General features: G+C 43.6%; 1 protein-coding gene, 1 long non-coding RNA gene, 1 other non-coding gene and 1 pseudogene across 3 annotated transcripts in view; 3 read left to right on the forward strand and 1 right to left on the reverse strand.

The window, feature by feature from the left end:
- The window catches only part of ANKRD55 (ankyrin repeat domain 55), a 130,801-nt gene that overhangs the window by 10,911 nt on the left and 100,874 nt on the right, over positions 1-19,016 (reverse strand). Inside the window, exons 8-10 of the mRNA XM_021939373.2 lie at positions 17,244-17,428; positions 6,414-6,581; positions 800-1,464 (exon numbers count right to left, since the gene is read on the reverse strand). Coding sequence (XP_021795065.2) covers positions 800-1,464; positions 6,414-6,581; positions 17,244-17,428 — 1,018 coding nt within the window. The remainder of the gene's footprint in view (positions 1-799; positions 1,465-6,413; positions 6,582-17,243; positions 17,429-19,016) is intronic.
- On the forward strand, positions 9,457-10,465 carry LOC103885105 (annotated as a pseudogene).
- LOC110743462 lies at positions 14,351-17,587 on the forward strand. The gene is made up of 2 exons (XR_002522554.2): positions 14,351-14,571; positions 16,754-17,587. It is a non-coding gene; the product is annotated as an uncharacterized LOC110743462 (long non-coding RNA).
- Positions 15,994-16,098, forward strand: LOC116275090. The gene has a single exon (XR_004184055.1). It is a non-coding gene; the product is annotated as a U6 spliceosomal RNA (small nuclear RNA).

Here is a 19,016-nt window from a genome sequence, read left to right on the forward strand (position 1 = left end):
TGTGTTGAGACCTAACCCATAAATGTGCAAAAGTGTTACCTTTCTACATGTGTCCACACGAGGCATGGCCATTTTCCCTGTTCCCTCACCAAAAATTTTGGTTCAGTAGGTCTGGGGTGGAGATTGAATGCCTGATTTATAAACTGTCACACAAACAAACTCCTCATAGGTGATTTGCCACACACTAGTTAAGAATCCTTGCTAGTGGAAATAGTAATATTCTTGCTCCAATCTGGTACATACCACACATATTTGCTGGAAAGATGAGAAGGCACATATTTGTACTTGATGATTACTTGAAGAGGGGAGAAGCAGAACATTTTCTTTTCTTTCTTTTTTTTTTTTTTTTTTCTGAGACAGAGTCTTGCACTGTTGCCCAGGCTGGAGTGCAGTGGCATGATCTCGGCTCACTGCAAGCTCTGCCTCCCGGGTTCACGCCATTCCCCTGCCTCAGCCTCCCAAGTAGCTGGGACTACACGCGCCTGCCACCATGCCTGGCTAATTTTTTGTACTTTCAGTAGAGATGGGGTTTCACCGTGTTAGTCAGGATCGTGATCCGCCCACCTTGGCCTCCCAGAGTGCTGGGATTGAGCACTGTGCCCGGCCAGAGAAGCAGAATGTTTTCACAGCCCAGAAATCTCAAATCCAGTGCACTTTGGGAGAAAAGGTGGCTCTAATCACTCATTTTATTCTCACCCTGCCTTCTAGACTATTGTCACTCCAGTTCCTAGCCAAGAACTGTAGGGGACATTTCCAGGATAGAGCCTGCTGAGAATGAAGACGAAATGAAGAACATTACCTGATGATGGATTATGCAGATGACGAAGATGTGGTGGCACAGAGACCTCCTGGTGACCAGGCCGGACACTGAGCAATCTGTCCAGCAGCTTATCAGAAGAAGACACAGTCCAAACTTTGTAGGAAAATACCTGATTAGAGTCACTCCTCCAGGGGTTATCTAGTAATATCTGGCAGCCAGTTCTGTTATTTAATAAATCCTGCTCACTTCGACTTTTCTGAGATCGCTGGGCCATATAATGAGGACCAGAGCTCAGGCCTGCATGGGAAGTGGCCCCATGGGAGGCTGTTAGGAAGTTATTGCCCAGGGTGATGGGTGGGAGACTCTGCGTTCTGATTGGTGGAAGCCCCTTACGGGCCAGTGGTTTCTTTTCCGCTAAGGGATATTTTGAATTGTCTGAGATTTTCTTCTTAAATTCAACCATAGCCACCTGATCACCAGGCTGTTCTTGGCAGTTGGTACCCACGATGCTATCAAAGGTGGTGATGATGTCATTGACTTCCGAGGTGTCCTCCTCTCTGTATCGGTCCCTGCTGGGATCCTTCTGATGGGCTCTCTGCTCTTCTTTCTTGTTTTTGCAGAATATTTGGTTGAGCATGTTGAACCGTCCCTCCTTCTTCTGGGGCCGACTGCTCTGGGAGGGAGGGGGTCGAGTAGGCTCTGTTCTATGCAAATATAAAAGAGCAGGGATGATATGTGAGAATAGGAAGTAGAGACATCACTAACTGAAATACCGACCCCCTATTCCACATGCTTCATCAGGTTTTCTGAGATCCTTCCTAGACACCCCCAAAGCCTTCTCAAGTTAAAGGTGGTGTGAGGAGCTCACAGCACCCCTGGCAATGCTGCCCAGAAGACGCTCTTTGCCATGGGCAGTCTTTGCCCAAGGAGGACGTTGCTCCTTCAGGGGATAGCCTTCCAAAATTTACACCTGGATCATCTGTTTTCAACAAGGGGTTAACTAAACTGAAAACTTGCTGAAAGTGTTGTTCTCACATCTCAAGGACAGTCAGTAGGAGCGCGAGTTGAAGTCAGAGATGAAGCCTAAGGGTTTGAGTTCAGGCTTCAACGAGCAGAAGGATGGAGGAGGTTGCTGAGTGTGGTTTTAGGCTTTCTGTGAAAGAGATCCTAGAAAACCTGGACCTAGTGCTGACCAACTGACATTATCCCCCTCAGGCACCCCCTCCCCATTTTAAACTAAAACTTTCCTGTTGAAAAGTACTTTTAAAAAAAGTATGCTAAAGAACAGGCGTGGTGGCTCATGCCTATAATTCCAGAACTTCAGGAGGCCGAGGTTGGAGGATCACTTGAAGTCAGGAGTTTGAGACCAGCCTGGGCAACATGGCAGGATCTCGTCTCTATAAAAATAAAAAATAAAAAAAAAAAAAGAAAAGAAAACCAAGGAAAGAAGTTTTAGTCTGGGCTCCAGCGAGAGAAGAGGAGGAGTGCATGACCAAGGTCGGGCGTGGCTGCAGAAAAAAGTAAGCAATGCCCAATGCACAGGCAAATTATAAAGGAAAAAGGCCAGCAGTTGTCAAGAGGTTCCCTGAGGTCCTATTCTGTTTGTGTTCCTTGGAAAATTCTGTGTGATTCTCTTTTGAGGCTCCAATTGACTTAATGCTTTCTGCCGTATGAATTAACGATGAAACCTGACCTGTGTGTGTGCCCCTAAGGGTCAGATTGCAACATTACTTTCTGGAGTGAGATATCGCAATCTGCAATTTGAAAAACATCACCACTTATTTTGGATGCATGTAACGAATGTTTTCTGTAAAGGTCACACTGTGCATCCTTTGAATCTTTATTCCCATGATGTAGTCTTATCTTTATTCTTTCACCTTCCACTGGGCTTTTCGAAATATTGAATTCTAGACTTCTAATACTACCAGAGAGATCCCCAGGGCACCTCTGACATTCAAGTTCCCCTACAAAGAATATGTCCCTGTGTGAATTGATGCTATTGCAGCATCTTGTGTAAGCCATCTCCTCCCCCTGTTACGGCTCGTGCTTTAGGCCTCTGGGTCTCAAAATGGGGTCCACGGAACCCTTAAAGAGGGATCCCTGACTTTTTCAGGGGTTTCATGGCATTTAAGTCTATTCATAATAGCACCACAATGTTATTAGTCTTTTTCACTGTGCTGCCTTGCATCGATGGTGCAGTAGAGGTAGTGGGTAAAATGGTGGCTGCCTCAGTTCAAATCAGGACAATAGTGGCATCAATGTACTTGCAGAAAAAAAAAGTCCTTTAACTTAATAATATCCTTGTTTAGGCAGTACAAGTTATTAATTTGATTAAATATTGACTTGAGTACACTTGTTTGACAAAATAAGAAGTACTCGTAAGCAATTCTACTATATACAGAGGTGTGATGATTGTCTTGGGGTAAAGCAGCTGTGCAGTTGTTTGAGTCATGGGCTGAACTGGACACTTTTTTCACTGAACACCATTTTTATGCCTTACAGACAAACTATGGTTATGTAGAGTTAAGTATTTGCAGAAATTTCTGCAAAATAAATAAAGTGAAATACGCAGAAACAGAGAGTAAAACAGTGGTTACCAGAAGTGAGGGTGAGGTGGGGGAATGGGAGGTGTAGGTCAAAGGGTACAAAGTTGCAGTTAAGTTTAAGTGTTTCTCATGCCTCAGCCTCTCGAGTGTCTGGGATTACAGGTGCACGCCACCAAGCCCAGCTAATTTTGGTATTTTTAATAGAGATGGGGTTTTGCCATCTTGGCTAGGCTAGTCTTGAACTCCTGGGCTCAAGTGATCTACCCGCCTTGGCTTCCCAAAGTGTGGAGGTTACAGGCATGAGTCACTGTGCCCGGCCCATCTCACTAGGTATATTTATATCAAAACATGTATACCATATATATATATATATTTATATATATATAAATAAAATAAAAATATATTAAAATGAATAAAGTGGGCCAGGCGTGGTGGCTAGCCTGACCAACATGGAGAAAACCTGTCTCTACTAAAAATACAAAATTAGCCAGGCGTAGTGGCATATGCCTGTAATCCCAGCTCCTCTGGAGGCTGAGACAGGAGAATTGCTTGAACCCGGGAGGCAGAGGTTTCAGTGAGCTGAGATTGTGCCATTGTACTCCAGCCTGGGCAATAAGAGTGAAACTCCATCTCAAAATAAATAAATAAAATAAAATAAAATGAATACAGTGAATATTTCATTTCAAGATAAATAATTGACAGTTATTGTAGCCAATGACGAAAGTCTAGCTTTCAAGTAAAAACTAGAATTTTGGAAAGCTTATATTCACATTGTAAGCTTGATAGCATCTCAATCTATAAAGCTTTTCCAATGAGATTGGTGGTAACACTAACAAATGTGACTTTTTGATATTGTATAATGAAATGTGTCATTTGGAAGATCTTTATAATTAAGTGAACCAATATTTTCCAAATGACCAATACAAGGTGTTAATAAAATCACGCATGTGTAGAGGGCCCATTTAAAGTATAAGGTATAGTAATGTATTCTAATGTGACAGAGTAGAAAAAATTCATTGATATGGTGAGAATCCCATTGCAATTAACCTTTAAGAAACTACTACTTGTTAAGTTGTGATATCGTATCAAAGAAAAATACACACAATTGGCCGGGCGCGGTGGCTCATGCCTGTAATCCCAGCACTTTGGGAGGTTGAGGTGGGCGGATCATGAGGTCAGGAGATTGAGACCATCCTGGCTAACACAGTGAAACCCCATCTCTACTAAAAATGCAAAAAAATTAGCTGGGCATGGTGGCAGGTGGGTGACAGAGCGAGACTCCGTCTCAAAAAAAAAAAAAAAAAGACTGTCTGAAAAGCCTATTGAGATACACCTGCCTTTTCCAACTGTGTATTTATATAAGGCCAGATTGTTTTTACATACATCAATCAAAACATGATACTGTGGCTGGGCATGGTGACTCACACTTCTAATCCCAGCACTTCGGGAGGCTAAGGTGGGAAGACTGCTGGAGGCCAGGAGTTTGGGATCAGCCTGGGTAGCATAGTGAGGCCATCTCTACAAAAAAAACCAAAAAACAAAAAACAAGAAAACCCAGCTGGGCATGGTGGCACATGCCAAAAGTCCCAGCTACTCAAGAGGTTGAGGTGAGGGGATCGTTTGAGCCCAAGAGTTCAAGGTTGCAGTGAGCCATGATTATGCCTCTGCACACCAGCCTGGGTGACAAGTGAGACTCTGGCTCTAAAATTAAAAAATAAATAAATAAATAAGCAAACCCCAAACCCAAGAAACAAAACACATTATATTGCAACAGAGTGAATGCAAAAAGCATATGTGGAACCCACTTTATTTATTTATTTATTTATTTTTGAGACAGGGTCTTGCTCTGTCACCCAGGCTGGAGTGCGGTGGTGCTATCTCAGCTTACTGCAACCTCCACCTCCCAGGCTCAAGCGATTCTCCTGCCTCAGCTTTCCCAGTAGCTGGGGTTACAGGCACACACCACCACGCCTGGCTAGTTTTTCTGTTTTTGGTAGAGATGGGGTTTCACCATGTTGGCCAGGCTGGTCTAGCTGAACTTCTGACCTCAGGTGATCCACCCGCCTCGACCTCCCAAAGCGCTAGGATTACAGATGTGAGCCACCATGCCCAGCCCCCAGCTGTATTCTATTAAGCTTGTATTAAGCTACCAAAGAGATTTGCCAAAAATATAAAACAATGCTACTCTTCTCATGACAATATTTTTGTTTTGGGAAATAGAAATATTAAATAAAACATTTTATTTTTAATTAAAAATATAATATTTATGTTCACATGTAAATGTAATGTTTATTATTAATTTAAGTGGATAAAAATGCATATTTTATTAAAAATTTTTCAGTTTTAATTAATTAATTAATTTTTTTTGAGATGGAGTCTTGCTCTGTCACCCAGGCTGGAGTGCAATGGAGTGATCTTGGCTCACTGCAACCTCCACCTCCCAAGTTCAAACTATTCTCCTGCCTCTGCCTCCCAAGTAGCTGGGATTACAGGTGCCCACCACCATGCCTGGCTAGTTTTTGTATTTTTAGTAGAGATGGGATTTCACCATGTTGGCCAGGCTGGTCTTGAACTCTTAACCTCAGATGATCTGCCTGCTTCAGCCTCCCAAAGTGCTGGGATTACAGGCATGAGCCACTGTGCCTGGCCTCTCAGTTTTAATTTCTAATGCCATAAATATTGATAGGTTTGACTCTCATAAATAAAAATTATTTGGGGGCCCTTAATAATTTTTGAGAGTGTAAAAGTCCTGAGAACAAAAGTTTGAGACTCACCAAATAAGGCAAAAGGGGGATTTAGAGGATGTGCCAAAAAGGGAGGAGGAAAGAGAGAAAAGGAAAGAAGAGATTCAAGTTCAGTGAATATTAGGCTGATGGATTTGGGCTCACTACTATCATTTTGCTCCAAGAACACTTTATTCTGTGTTAGATAATGGCAAACATAAATTATATAATCATTTAATGTCTTTAATACTATGTAACATTAATTATATTATAAAAGTATAATAATATTATTATTGGTTTGCACCTTGGCAATTTAAAACATTTCATCCGAATTTATAAATATTTGAGAAGAATAGAAAAATAAGTGGCTCCTGGTGTACCCACCTGCTCTCTTGGGAGAGGAGTTTGACACACGCCGTGTGACCGCAGTACAGAGCGTAGGCCAAGGGCGTGCTTTCATTGATGTCCCGCAGGTTGCTATCCATTCCCAACTCCAGCAGTGACTGGACACATTCTACCTTCCCTGCAGCTGCAGCCCAGTGCAGAGGTGTCCTGGAGGGGCCATGTGGAAAAAGCACAAGTGTCTGAGCACGTTGATTGTTCAGGCTTCTTAGCCAGCAACAGCTCATGCTCAAAGTCAGGTTGAGTTAGGGAAAATCTTGTTGCCATTTACAGTATAGAAATAGTAAGTGTTAAATGAGCCCAAAGGATGATGGTAGACATGTGTAGGGGCCTCTCCTCTAGCTCTAAGTATCCCTGCCTTCTGCTCTCTCTGGGCTTTCTGACAATTTCCTAGAAGAGGAAGTAGTGGGTCAAAGGGTATGAACAGTTTTGAGGTTCTTTATACATAGTACCAAACTGCCTTCCAGGAAGATTGAGTCAGTTTGTTCTACCAGCTATGTTTCTCCTCCTTCTCTAATACTGGGTATTGTTACTTACTTTAAAAATCTTTGTCCATTTGGTAGGCAAAATATGCTTCACTGTCGTTTTCCTTTCTATTTAATTTACAGTAAGGTTTGAATTTTTGAAATATAAGTTTATTTTCCATTTGAGTTTCTTCATTGAAATGACTAATGCCTTTTGTCATTTTTCTGTTAAAGTATGTGTTTTTCTTACTAATTTGTATGTGCTCTTTGTATTAAATACATTGATCTTCTATAGGTTATGTTTATGAAAACATTTTCTGTAATTTGTTACTTGACTTCTATTTTTATTTTATTTTTTGAGATGGAGTCTCACTCTGTCACCCAGGCTGGAGTGCAATGGTGTGGTCTTAGCTCACTGCAACCTCTGCCTCCTGGGTTCAAGCGATTCTCACACCTTAGTCTCCTGAGTAGCTGGGACTACAGGCACGTGCTACCACACCTGGCTAATTTTTGTATTTTTAGTAGAGACGGGGTTTCACTATGTTGGCCAGGCTGGTTTTGAACTCCTGACCTCTTGATCTACCCGCCTCAGCCTCCCAAAGTGGTGGGATTACAGGTGTGAGCCACCATGCCCGGCCAACTTTCAATTTTTAAATGATTTTTCTATAAAACTTTAAAAAATAATCACATTTAATTCCTTTTTCATTTTTTCTTTCTTTCATGATGTTATGTTTAAAAAATCCTTCGTGGCTGGGCACAGTGGCTCATGCCTGTAATTCTGGCACTTTGGGAGGTTGAGGCAGATGGATCATCTGAGGTCAGGAGTTCAAGAGCAGCCTGGCCAACAAGGAGAAACACCATCTCCATTAAAAATACAAAAATTAGCCAGACATCATGGCACATTCCTGTAGTCCCAGCTACTCAGGAGGCCGAGGCACGAGAATTGCTTAAACCCCAGAGGCAGAGGTTGCAGTGAGCCGAGATTACGCCCCTGCACTCCATCCTTGGCAACAGAGCAAGACTCTGTCTCAAAAAAATAAAAATAAAAATAAAAAGTCCTTCATTAGCCAAAAGGTGGATAAATATTCACCAGTATTTAAACCTTTATTAAATTGTATAACCAGTGTTTTTTTAAGAGAATAAAAAGAAAAGCCATAGACTGGGAGAAAATATTTGCAAATCACATAGTCAACAAAGTATTACTAATACTAGTAATTAATATATAAAATCTTTCAGAACTGAAAAATAAGAAAAAACAATTTTAAATATTAGCAAAAGATCAGAATAGACATTTCGTCAAAGAAGATATATGGATGGTATATAAGCACATGAAGAGGTATTCAATAATATTCCAGTAGTATTGGAATACTACTCAGTAATGAAAAAGAACAGACTGCTGATATATGCAACAACATAGATGAGTGTCAAACGCATTCTGCTAAGTGAAATAAATCAAATAAATCAGTCTCAAAGGATGACCTACTATATATTTCCATTTACATGACCTTCTGGAAAAGGCAAAACTATACAGACAGATAACTAATGAGTGGTTGCCAGGGCTTAGCGACGGGAAAGGGTTGACTATACAGAAGGACATGAGTTGATGTTGGAATTGATGGAATTGTTCTGAATTCTGTTTGTGGTGGTAACATGAATTCATGCACTTTATGTACACCATAAAAGTAAATTTTACTGAACATAAATAAAAAGAACACCAGTATTCTAGATTTATTTGGTTTAAAAATAAAAAACCATGGCTGGGCACTGTGGCTCATGCCTGAAATCCCAGCACTTTGGGAGCCAGAAGTGGGCAGATTGCTTGAGCTCAGGAGTTCGACACCAGCCTGGGCAACATGGCAAAACCCAGTCTCTACAAAAAAAATATAAAAATTAGTTGGACATGATGAGTACGTGCCTATAGTCCTCGCTTCTTGGGAGGGTGAGGTGGGGGGATTGATTGAGTCTAGAGAGGTCGAGGCTTCAGTGAGCCGAGATCCTGCCACCACACTCCAGCCTGGGCAATGGAGTGAGACCCTGCCTCAAAAACCAAAAACTGAACAAACAAACAAAATCTGTGTGTGTGACTATATGCGTATTTTGGTATGTGCAGTGAGGTCAGAGCCAATCTGACTGTTTTCGTAATTACACAGCCAACTTTTCTCAACACCATTTCTTTTTCTTTTCCTTCTTTCTTTTTTTTTTGAGACAGCGTCTTGCTCTGTTGCCAGGCTGGAGTGCACTGGTGCAATCTCAGCTCACTGAAACCTCCGACTCCCTGGTTCAAGCGAGTCTCCTGCCTCAGCCTCCCGAGTAGCTGGGATTATAGGCACGGGCCACCACACCCAGCTAATTTTTGTATTTTTAGTAGAGACAGGATTTCACCATGTTGGCCAGGATGGTTTCGAGCTCCTGACCTCATGATCCGCCCTCCTCAGCCTCCCAAAGTGCTGGAATTACAGGCGTGAGCCACCGCGCCCAGCCCTCTTAACACCACTTCTGCTTCTTCTCCGAGAAAACACCAAACGTCGGATGACACGGGTGCAGCGGCCCCGCCCGGAGGCCCTGGAGGACCTGGGATGGGGAACCGTGGTGGCTTCCGCGGAGGTTTCGGTAGTGGCATCCGGGGCCGGGTGGCGACCCTGCGGGGCCGCGGTCGAGGCCGCGGAGTTCCCCGAGGCAACACCGAGGGTAAGAAGTGGATGCCGGTCACCAAGCTGGGCCGCTTGGTCAAGGACATGAAGATCAAGTCCCTGGAGGAGATCTACCTCTTCTCCCTGCCCATTAAGGAATCTGAGATCATTGACTTTTTCTTGCGGGCCTCTCTCAAAGACGAGGTTTTGAAGATTATGCCGGTGCAGAAGCAGACCCGTGCTGGCCAGCACACCAGGTTCAAGGCGTTTGTTGCTATCGGGGACTACAATGGCCACGTCGGCCTGGGTGTTAAGTGCTCCAAGGAGGAGGCCACCTCCATCTGTGGGGCCATCATCCTGGCCAAACTCTCCAATGTCCCCGTGCGCAGAGGTTACCGTGGGAACAAGATCGACAAGCCCTACACCGTCCCTTGCAGGGTGACAGGCCGCTGTGGCTCTGTGCTGGTGCGCCTCATCCCTGCACCCAGGGGCACTGGCATCGTCTCAGCGCCTGTGCCCAAGAAGCTGTTTATGATAGCTGGTATCGATGACTGCTACACCTCAGCCCAGGGCTGCACTGCCATCCTGGGCAACTTTGCCAAGGCTACCTTTGATGACATCTCTAAGACCTACAGCTACCTGACCCCTGACCTCTGGAGGAGACTGTATTTACCAAGTCTCCCTATCAGGAATTCACTGACCACCTTGTCAAGACCCACACCAGAGTCTCCGTGCAGTGGACCCAGGCTCCAGCTGTGGCTACAACATAGGGTTTTTATACAAGAAAAATAAAGTGAATTAAGCCTGAAAACAAAAAACAAAAAGACAAAAACAAAAACAAAACAAAAAAACCCACCATTTCTTCATGTGGTGGGATTATATTTTAAGATCCTGATGTCTATACATATTTTCTACCTCGCCTCTTTCCCCTATTTAAGGGGATGATTGACTTTGTGCTCAACCTCAGCGGAGGGATATTGCGAAGTCAGAAAGGGAAATGTGTTTTTGCTTTCAAAAGCCAAGTTTGGGACTCAGAGCAACTTCAGAGCAAAAGCAAAATATTTAACTAAATATCTGAATGGAAATGGCTTTCCCAGCACTGGAAAGGGGGTCCCCCTTCAGTGGTCAAGGTGGTGTGACAGCTGGGCACGGTGACTCACACTTGTAATCCCACCACTGTGGGAGGCGGAGGCAGGCGGATCACGAGGTCAGGAGATTGAGACCATCCTGGCTAACACGGTGAAATCCTGTCTCTACTAAAAATACAAAAAATTAGCAGACTTGGTGGTGCATGCCTGTAATCCCAGCTACTCGGGAGGCTGAAGCAGGAGAACCCGGGAGGCAAAGGCTGCAGCGAGGCGAGTGCTACTCCAGCCTGGGCGACAGAGGGAGACTCCGTCTCAAAAAAAAAAAAAAAAAAAAAAAAGTGGTATGACAAGAGCATAAAGGACCACTGGACTCAGGAGCAAAGGGGTCAAGAACCTTGCTTCACTGGCAGAGATGCTAGGAGCGAGGGATGGGGAATGTCTGTGGTGTGTCTAGGCAGTGGGACCACAGGCAGGCCAAGATGGCGCCCATGCCCAAGCACGACATGGACACAGCTGAACATCATCCGACCTGAAGGGATAAGGACAGAAGACAAAGGGCCACCCTCCATCTCTATTCCTATACACCCGTTGTATAAAATTCCAGAACCAAGGCACACACAATAAGGGAAGCCGGGTGGGGGGCTTTAAAAGATGAGGTTAGGTTTCCTACTAATCTAGTGAGATAACTCAAAAATAGAAGTTAAAGGATTTAGAATTATGATAAAATCAAATTATCTTTTAAAACTGGCCCGAGGGTTCCGTAAAATAACATAAAATACTTGAAGCATAAGGCGAGGTGGCTCGCCTGTAATCCCAGCACTTTGGGAGGCGGCCAGGCCGGATCACAAGGTCAGGAGATGAGACCACGGTGAAACCCGTCTCTACTAAAATACAAAAATTAGCCGAGGCGGTTGGTGTGGAAGCCTGTAGTCCCAGCTACTCTGGGGAGGCTAGAGGGCAGGAGAATGCGTGACCGGGTGAGGCTTGTGAGGCAGGCAGATCGGCCACTGCTGCACTCCAGCCTGGGCCTGGCAGACTCTGTCTCAAAAAAAAAAAAAAAAATGCTGACATAAAAGTGTTCCATGCTGCAGGGCATGAGTCCTGGCTCCTAATCAGGCTGTTCCCAGCTCCTGACTCCGCTGCAACCTCCTTCCCCTGGGTTCAAGCGATTCTTCTGCCTCAGCCTCCCAAGTAGCTGGGACTACAGGCACATGCCACCGTGTGATTAATTTGTATTTTAGTAGAGGCCAAGGACACCATGTGTGAGCCTGGTCTCAATCTACTGACCTCATGATCCACCTGCCTCAGCCTCCCAAAGTGCTGGGATGACAGACGTGAGCCACCGCATCCGGCCAGTGTTAGATTGTATGCTCCATGTGGGAGGGGAATGGGAGCCTTTCACTCACTGTGTGATTCTGGCACCCAGCGTGGTGCCTGGCACATAGAGAGGCTCTCAATAAGACAGTTTAATAAATCGATACTTTTGTGTTACTGCTTTCATTATTGTACCAAAGACAAAATAATTCTGGGTAGTATTAGACTCTGATTTTTTTTTTTAAAACTCTGTGAGTAGAAATAAGAATTTCAACTATTCATTTAAAGAGCGCCTACTGTTTTCTAGGAGGTTAAGGCTTGGATTTGTCTTGGATGAAGGACTCTGCCTGTGTTTTGGTAACCTGTCCCAGTGGGTTTTTAAGTGTGCCTAATGTGCCGCAAATACTTTGATCTAAAACAGAAGTTTGAGAAGCTGAAGCTTAGTTGAAGCATATAAAAAGTCAACTTGCTGGGAGATAGAGTTGCATCTCTGAAGATTATCATGACTCTAAAAAAAAATGTTTCTTTCTTAAGTGTAGATTTATAGCTGCTCTGTGCCTATGCATTATTATTTTTGGAAGCTGTGGACTTGTAGCTGCTTTAGGCAGTTGCCAGCAGGAGATCAGAGTTGAGAGCTTGGAGGTGGCCTAAAGACAATTAGCCCTGGCCGTCAGGTCATCCAGGAAAATACTGTGAAAAGGCACTGGACGTTTGATTCTACCCATGGTTGTATTCAAGATTGAATAAACTAGGCCAGGCACGGTGGCTAACACCCATAATCCCAGTACTTTGCGAGGCCGAGGTGGGTGGATCACTTGAGGTCAGGAGTTCAAGACCAGTCTGCCAACATGGTGAAACCCCTAATCTACTTAAAAAAAAAAAAACCAAAACCCAAAATTAGCCAGGCATGGTGGTGCACACCTGTAGTCCCAGCTACTTGGGAGGCTGAGGCAGGAGAATCACTTGAACCAGGGAGGTAGGGATTGCAGTGAGCTGAGATCGTGCCACTGCACTCCAGCCTGGATGACAGAGTGAGACTCTGTCTCCAAAAATAAAACATTGAATACACTATATTTTGGATTAAGTACTGATGTCACAAAACTATGTTCTGATTTTTTTCTGGGGATGTAGGGAGAGGCAAAGGGCAAAGGGCAAGTTGACATTCCTTTTTTGAGATAGGGTCTCACTCTGCCACCTAGGCTAGAGAGCAGTGGTACGATCAAAGTTCACTGCAACCTTCACCTCCCAGGCTCAAGCGATCCTCCCATGTCAGCCTCCTGAGTAGCTGGGACTACAGGCATGTACCACTAAGTCTGGCTAACGTTCATATTTTTTGTAGAGATGGGGTTTCGCCATGTTGCCAAGGCTGGTCTCGAACTCCTGGGTTCAAGTAATTCATCCGCCTCAGCCTCCCAAAGTGCTGGGATTGTACAGGTGTGAGCAACTGCGCCTGGCCCACATTCCTATGAATGGGGTCTTCTGTACAAAGAATGACTATCCCTCCGGTAAGTCACTCGGGAAATGGGCAGTCCTGGGGGAAAGGAGGTCATGGAAGACCTCTCCTCAGGCCTGAACCCTGGGCAGAAGGGCACTCCTGAGAGGGCCAGGTTGGCTCTCAGGCCTGGAGGCAGCCCGGGAGCTGGACAGAGAAGGGCTGGGTTGGGTGTATCTGTGAAGGGGGTTGGACATGAGTATTTGGAGAGCATATATGTATGTATATTGTGTGACCCCAGAATTCCCAGGTACAGATTGTATCTTCTGTCAATTAAACACCTTTTTCTGTTATGCTAGTAGTAGCAATTTTATAACACCTAATAGGGCCATATATTTTTCAACACAGTGATCAATCACACTGCATATTTGAACCTGGCAGATATGATTAGTTCCATTCTATGTGAGAGAGGTCTCCAGGTGACATTTATTCTGAAACAAGATGGGTCCCCAGCAGATTATGTCCTTCCATTTAGAGAGACTATTGCCAATAAATTCAGTAGATGGAGGACTGGATGTTGATCCAGTCAGGCTTACCAACATGTGATGATTCACTCAGAAGCTGTGTGAAATACTCCTTCATGACAATTACTAAGACCGACTGTTTAAATTCCTCTGACCATCAATATGGAAGCGATCCAGAAGAACAGGATTTTGCTGAGTAATGAGGGGAGCATATAGATAATCTCTAAAATACCCATGTCCTTGGGGCCAGTCTGTGGTACCTAATTTCAAGTTGTCTAAACTTTAGCTCCTTTCTTATCTCTAAGCTTCAGGATGTCCTGCAAACACAGTCAATCTGCCTCAGTTATCACAGCAGGGGGCTAAAGGGCAGGGCCCGTGATTCAGAAGGAATTCAGCAGAGACAAGCAGTGGGCGGATGTGGTGGCCGCTGAATGGCAGGAGATGATGGGTCCAAGGATGCAGCATTGGTTGAGCTATCAGTGACTGAGGAATGATTAATGAAACATGTAAACATTCCCCAGAGAATTCCCAGAAATACACAGAGAGCAGAACTTGGTAACAGACTTTCCTCTCTGAAGATAAGTAAATTGCATATTAAAGGGAACTGTGACCTCACAGACTGATGAAATTTGAGACACTTAAGCTGCATATGCTGCTTCTGGGCTATGAGTTCTGTGTCATATCTTAGGTAAGTACTACAATGTTTTAGATACCATAGACTTATGATGTGTTTTACTATCTGGGAGGCCTAGTTCTTCGTATTTTCCTTCTACTTCTTTTTATTACTACCTTACTTTTCTTTCCTTTCCACAAAAACTTTCAGTAGGAAAAACTTACGCTAAAAAAGAGAAGAAGGAAGGGGAAATCACAATTATTGTGAATGCTTAAAGCATATAAACCTATGCAAACTTTGAAAAATTCAACTTTTTTTTTTTAACTTTTTTTTGAGAAGGAGTCTCACTCTGTCATCCAGGCTGGAGTGCAGTGGCACAATCTTGGCTCACTGCAACCTCTGCCTCTCAGGTTCAAGCAATTCTCCTGCCTCAGCCTCCAGAGTAGCTGGGATTACAGGCGTGCACCACCAAGCCCAGCTAATTTTTGTATTTTTAGTAGAGACAGGGTTTCACCATGTTGGCCAGGTTGGTCTTGAGCTCCTGACCTCGTGATCCGCCCGCCTCAGCCTCCCAAAGTGCTGGAATTACAGACGTGAGCCACCGTGCCTGGCCCTGAAAAATTCAACTATTAACAGAAGCTTATAGCTTCAGCATGAAGGCAGAATTGCATGTTTAGCTGCAGAAAACATGGGAAAAAAATGGAGGCTAGGATTTGATCAGTACATGAGGCCTTTGAGTTGAGCACTGGAGCGGAAAGGACTCTTCTGGATATTTTACTTCCGTTTGAACTGTCCTTATCTTTTGTACTTTCTTTTCTCCCGTTAGTTTTACTTTCCACCCTGAGGCCTAGAGAACCGGATTTTCTTTGCTAAGTGGGTGGTATTGCAAAATGGGAACTCTTCTATTCAAAGCTGGTTCTAGGAGTGTTTTGAAGTAGATAAACTTTCCCTCAGCCTGCCTTTCTGAAATTTGTTCTTTTTTTTTTTTAAAAAAAAGGTTAATTCACTTTTTTCCTCATGTAGCCTATGTCCTTCTACTTTCTTACTTGCTTATGATCAACACCTCCTCTTAGGAAAACACCTACTTTTTTCTTTTCTTTTTCTTTTCTTTCTTTCTTTTTTTTTTAGACAGAGTCTTGCTTGCTTAGTAACCCAGGCTGCAGTGCAATGGTGCTATCTTGGCTCACCGCAACCTCCGCCTCTTGGCTTCAAGGGATTCTCCTGCCTCAGCCTCCTGACTAGCTGGGATTATAGGTGTCCCCCACCAAACCTGGCTAATTTTTGTATTTTCAGTAAAGACAGATTTCACCATGTTGGCCAGGCTGGTGTCAAACTCCTGACCTCAAGTGATTCACCCACCTCGGCCTCTCAGAGTGCTGGGATTATAGGCATGAGCCACTGCACCTGGCCGAAAAATGTCTACTTTCAATGATTTATACTTTAATTTTACTTAAAGTCATTTAACTATCTCCAACTTCTGAGACCTATGTAGAGCCCCCCATTTTTTCCCTGGGTTAAAAGAATTTCAGGTATTAATAGAGGAGATTAGCATGGCCCCTGCACAAGGATGACACACACATTTGTGAAGTATTCCATATTTTATAAAGTAATTTTAAAAAGAAAAAGAAGAATTTCAAGTATCTGGGAGCATCACGTATCTGGAGCTTTCTTGGGGTATCTAAAATTATGATAAGTAGGCCGGGCATGGTGGTTCATGCCAGTAATCCCAGCACTTTGAGAGGCCGAGGAGGGCAGATCACCTGAGGCCAGAAGTTCAAGACCAGCCTGGCCAACATGGTGAAACCCTGTCTCTACTAAAAATACAAAAGTAAGCTGGGTGTGGTGGCAGAAGCCTGTAGTTCCAGCTACTCAGGAGGTTGAGGCAAGGGAATCACTTGGCCCCGGGAGGTGGAGGTTGCAGTGGGCTGAGGTTGCACCACTGTACTCCAGCCTGGGCATGAAAGCGAGACTCTATCTCAAAAAAATAAATTAAATAAATAATTATAAGTAGGGGGCTAATTTTGCACTTCAATACAAGAGGATAAAGAAACCAGAGTGCTCGAGTCTACTTATTTTTGATAGGCTTGTTTGTTGTTATATTTTTCTTACATTTCCATTGATTCAGTGCCTAACCAAAACAGTTTAGATAAGCAGGGCGTTCTACGTGAAAAGCTGTAAGTTTGAAAGACAGGTGTACAAATCTTCATCTAGTATCTAACTACCTCTGAGAGAAGTCTTTTTACCTTTTTGTACCCAGCTTCCTTTTTCAGACAATACATCTTTGATGATCGAAAACAACAACAGCCTGAAAAAGTTCCTTGTAGTTCTAGGAGCCCAATAGTCCAGAATACAGTCTTTATTATGTTCTTCTCTGGATAAAAGAACTGGTGGACTTTATAACATAATCCAAGAATGAAGAAAACAGAAATCTCAAAACCTACCTTTAGGAACAAAAAGGGCACATAGCAGGAAGCTGAAATATAGAACGCCTTCTGAGAGCATGGAGAACATTTAGCAAAAAGTGGAAAATCTGACAATACTGTACAGTCACAGTCTTCCTCTCCATAACAATAATTTTTCCTCCTCTCACTAAAATAGAGCAATTTTTATTGTCACAAGCACATGTGTATTACTGGCAATAAGGATATAGCTGTATAGGACACCTCCTTAAACATCTTCTTTATTTTAAGATTCAGTTAGGGGGAAATGACTAGGCGTTCCCAGCACTTTCTGGTTGCCACGGATACCTGTCATCCACATCCAGAGCCTGCAGGTTACACTCAGCGACTCTTGCCAGCTCATGAATAATATCGCTGAAGCCCGCTGCTGCTGCGATATGTACACATGTCTTCCCACTCTCATCATCATAGTTGATTATGGACGGCCCCTGGTGATGGCTCAGGATGATGGAGCACAGAATCCTATTTCCACTCTGGAAAAGAGAGTCAAAGAAAGCTCATTATGTACAATCCAGTGTTCTTCTCTGTCTAGGCATGTTAAGATAAAAATACAAAGGGGAAAAAGAAAGAAAGAAAAAAGATGAAAAGAGAAAAGAAAATGGAAAAAAAGAATAAAAATACATTCTATCTAAGCTCTCCAACAAATTTCCACTTGTCTCAAGTCACTGCAGAGATTTTTGTCTCCCATAGGAGCTAAGTTGTCTTCCATAATTAGCGAACGAAGGATGGACTGAAATTAAATACATGTGCAATGGACTGACATCAGAGCTAGAGTGATGGATGGGCCACCTAGACAACAACTTGCTCATTAGGTCTGATCATTTGTGCCCCCATTTGCTGTAGAGGCTGACCACCAGGAAACTGACAGAGTTCATCTTAATGTTAAAGAAGTGACCATGATGAGTACTGACTGGTGGTGCAATGATGCAGGAAAAAAGCTTGTTCCTGGGTAGGGCGAGCAGGGGGCTGAGAATTTGTCCCAGGGAGCCTGGGAAGCAGAACTGTCTGAGCAGAGGCTGTACTCTTGTATCAGACTTCCTTTACAAAAACAATTAAAAGATAAAGTGAGAATTTCCAGATGGGGACCACAGAATATTATGCCTTAAGCACCAGGTCCCATCTGAGTACCGGGCCCTCTGTGGCTGCACTGGTTACATATCCATAAAGTAATCTCTGGCTACAGACTCTTTCTTTCTCTTCCTATGGTCTTCCCTTTTGTGTCTTCTTCCTCCCTCCATCTTTCCTTTGTCTAACAATGATTTTAAATAACTTTGACCATTTGTTTATATTCTATGGCATGCCTGTCCTTAGAAGTCAGCAAAAGCTTACTTAGGTGACTTAGGAGTCACCTAAAGCTTAGGTGAGCTTTCATGCCTTTATCAACTTTTCTGTTTGTTGCACCTCATGCTAGTTAGACATATATCGAAGGAGTCTGAAATACATTTTAGATAGTCAAGAGACACTTTTCTTTAAAAGCAGTAGCCATTCAATAAGGAAAATAGAAGCAAAAAGAGTGTCAGCACAGCAATTCTTTTTTGTTTACCATTTCCTGGAAGAGTAAAGGAATTCAAGCTGTCAAGGTGGTTCAAAGGCCAAAACACCCTGTTCATAGTTTCCCCTCTTGGTGGAAGAAGAAGCATTAAGTGCAGATGGAGAAAACAAAACCCCTCTCTTCCTTTCACCTCGCTCGCCCCTGGGGTGGAGTCATTTTGGAAGTGGTAAACTGCAATAGTGGCTGCTGCTTCTGGGATCCTGCCAGCCAGTCCCAGGCAGCAGGTCTCTTGGCAGCCTCTCTGGATAAGTAAAGACAGACTCCACACCTTTACTCTTTTCCTCCAAAATACCTTTTGTCCTAAATTCTCCAAACAATTCCTTGCCTCTATACCTGAATCTCACTTGTAGCACCATTGTTTGTATTTTACTTTTCTTTATAAGAATATCCTCCCAGGAATAATGGTGACAGCTGTGTTTACTGTGTGAACATCTGTGCCTGGCACCTTTCGAAGCCATTTCATGTACTAACTCATGAACAACAATCCCACAAGGTTGGTACTATTATTG

Source organism: Papio anubis, chromosome 5 (assembly GCF_008728515.1).
Source record: "Papio anubis isolate 15944 chromosome 5, Panubis1.0, whole genome shotgun sequence".
In the NCBI taxonomy this organism is placed as follows: Eukaryota; Metazoa; Chordata; class Mammalia; order Primates; family Cercopithecidae; genus Papio; species Papio anubis.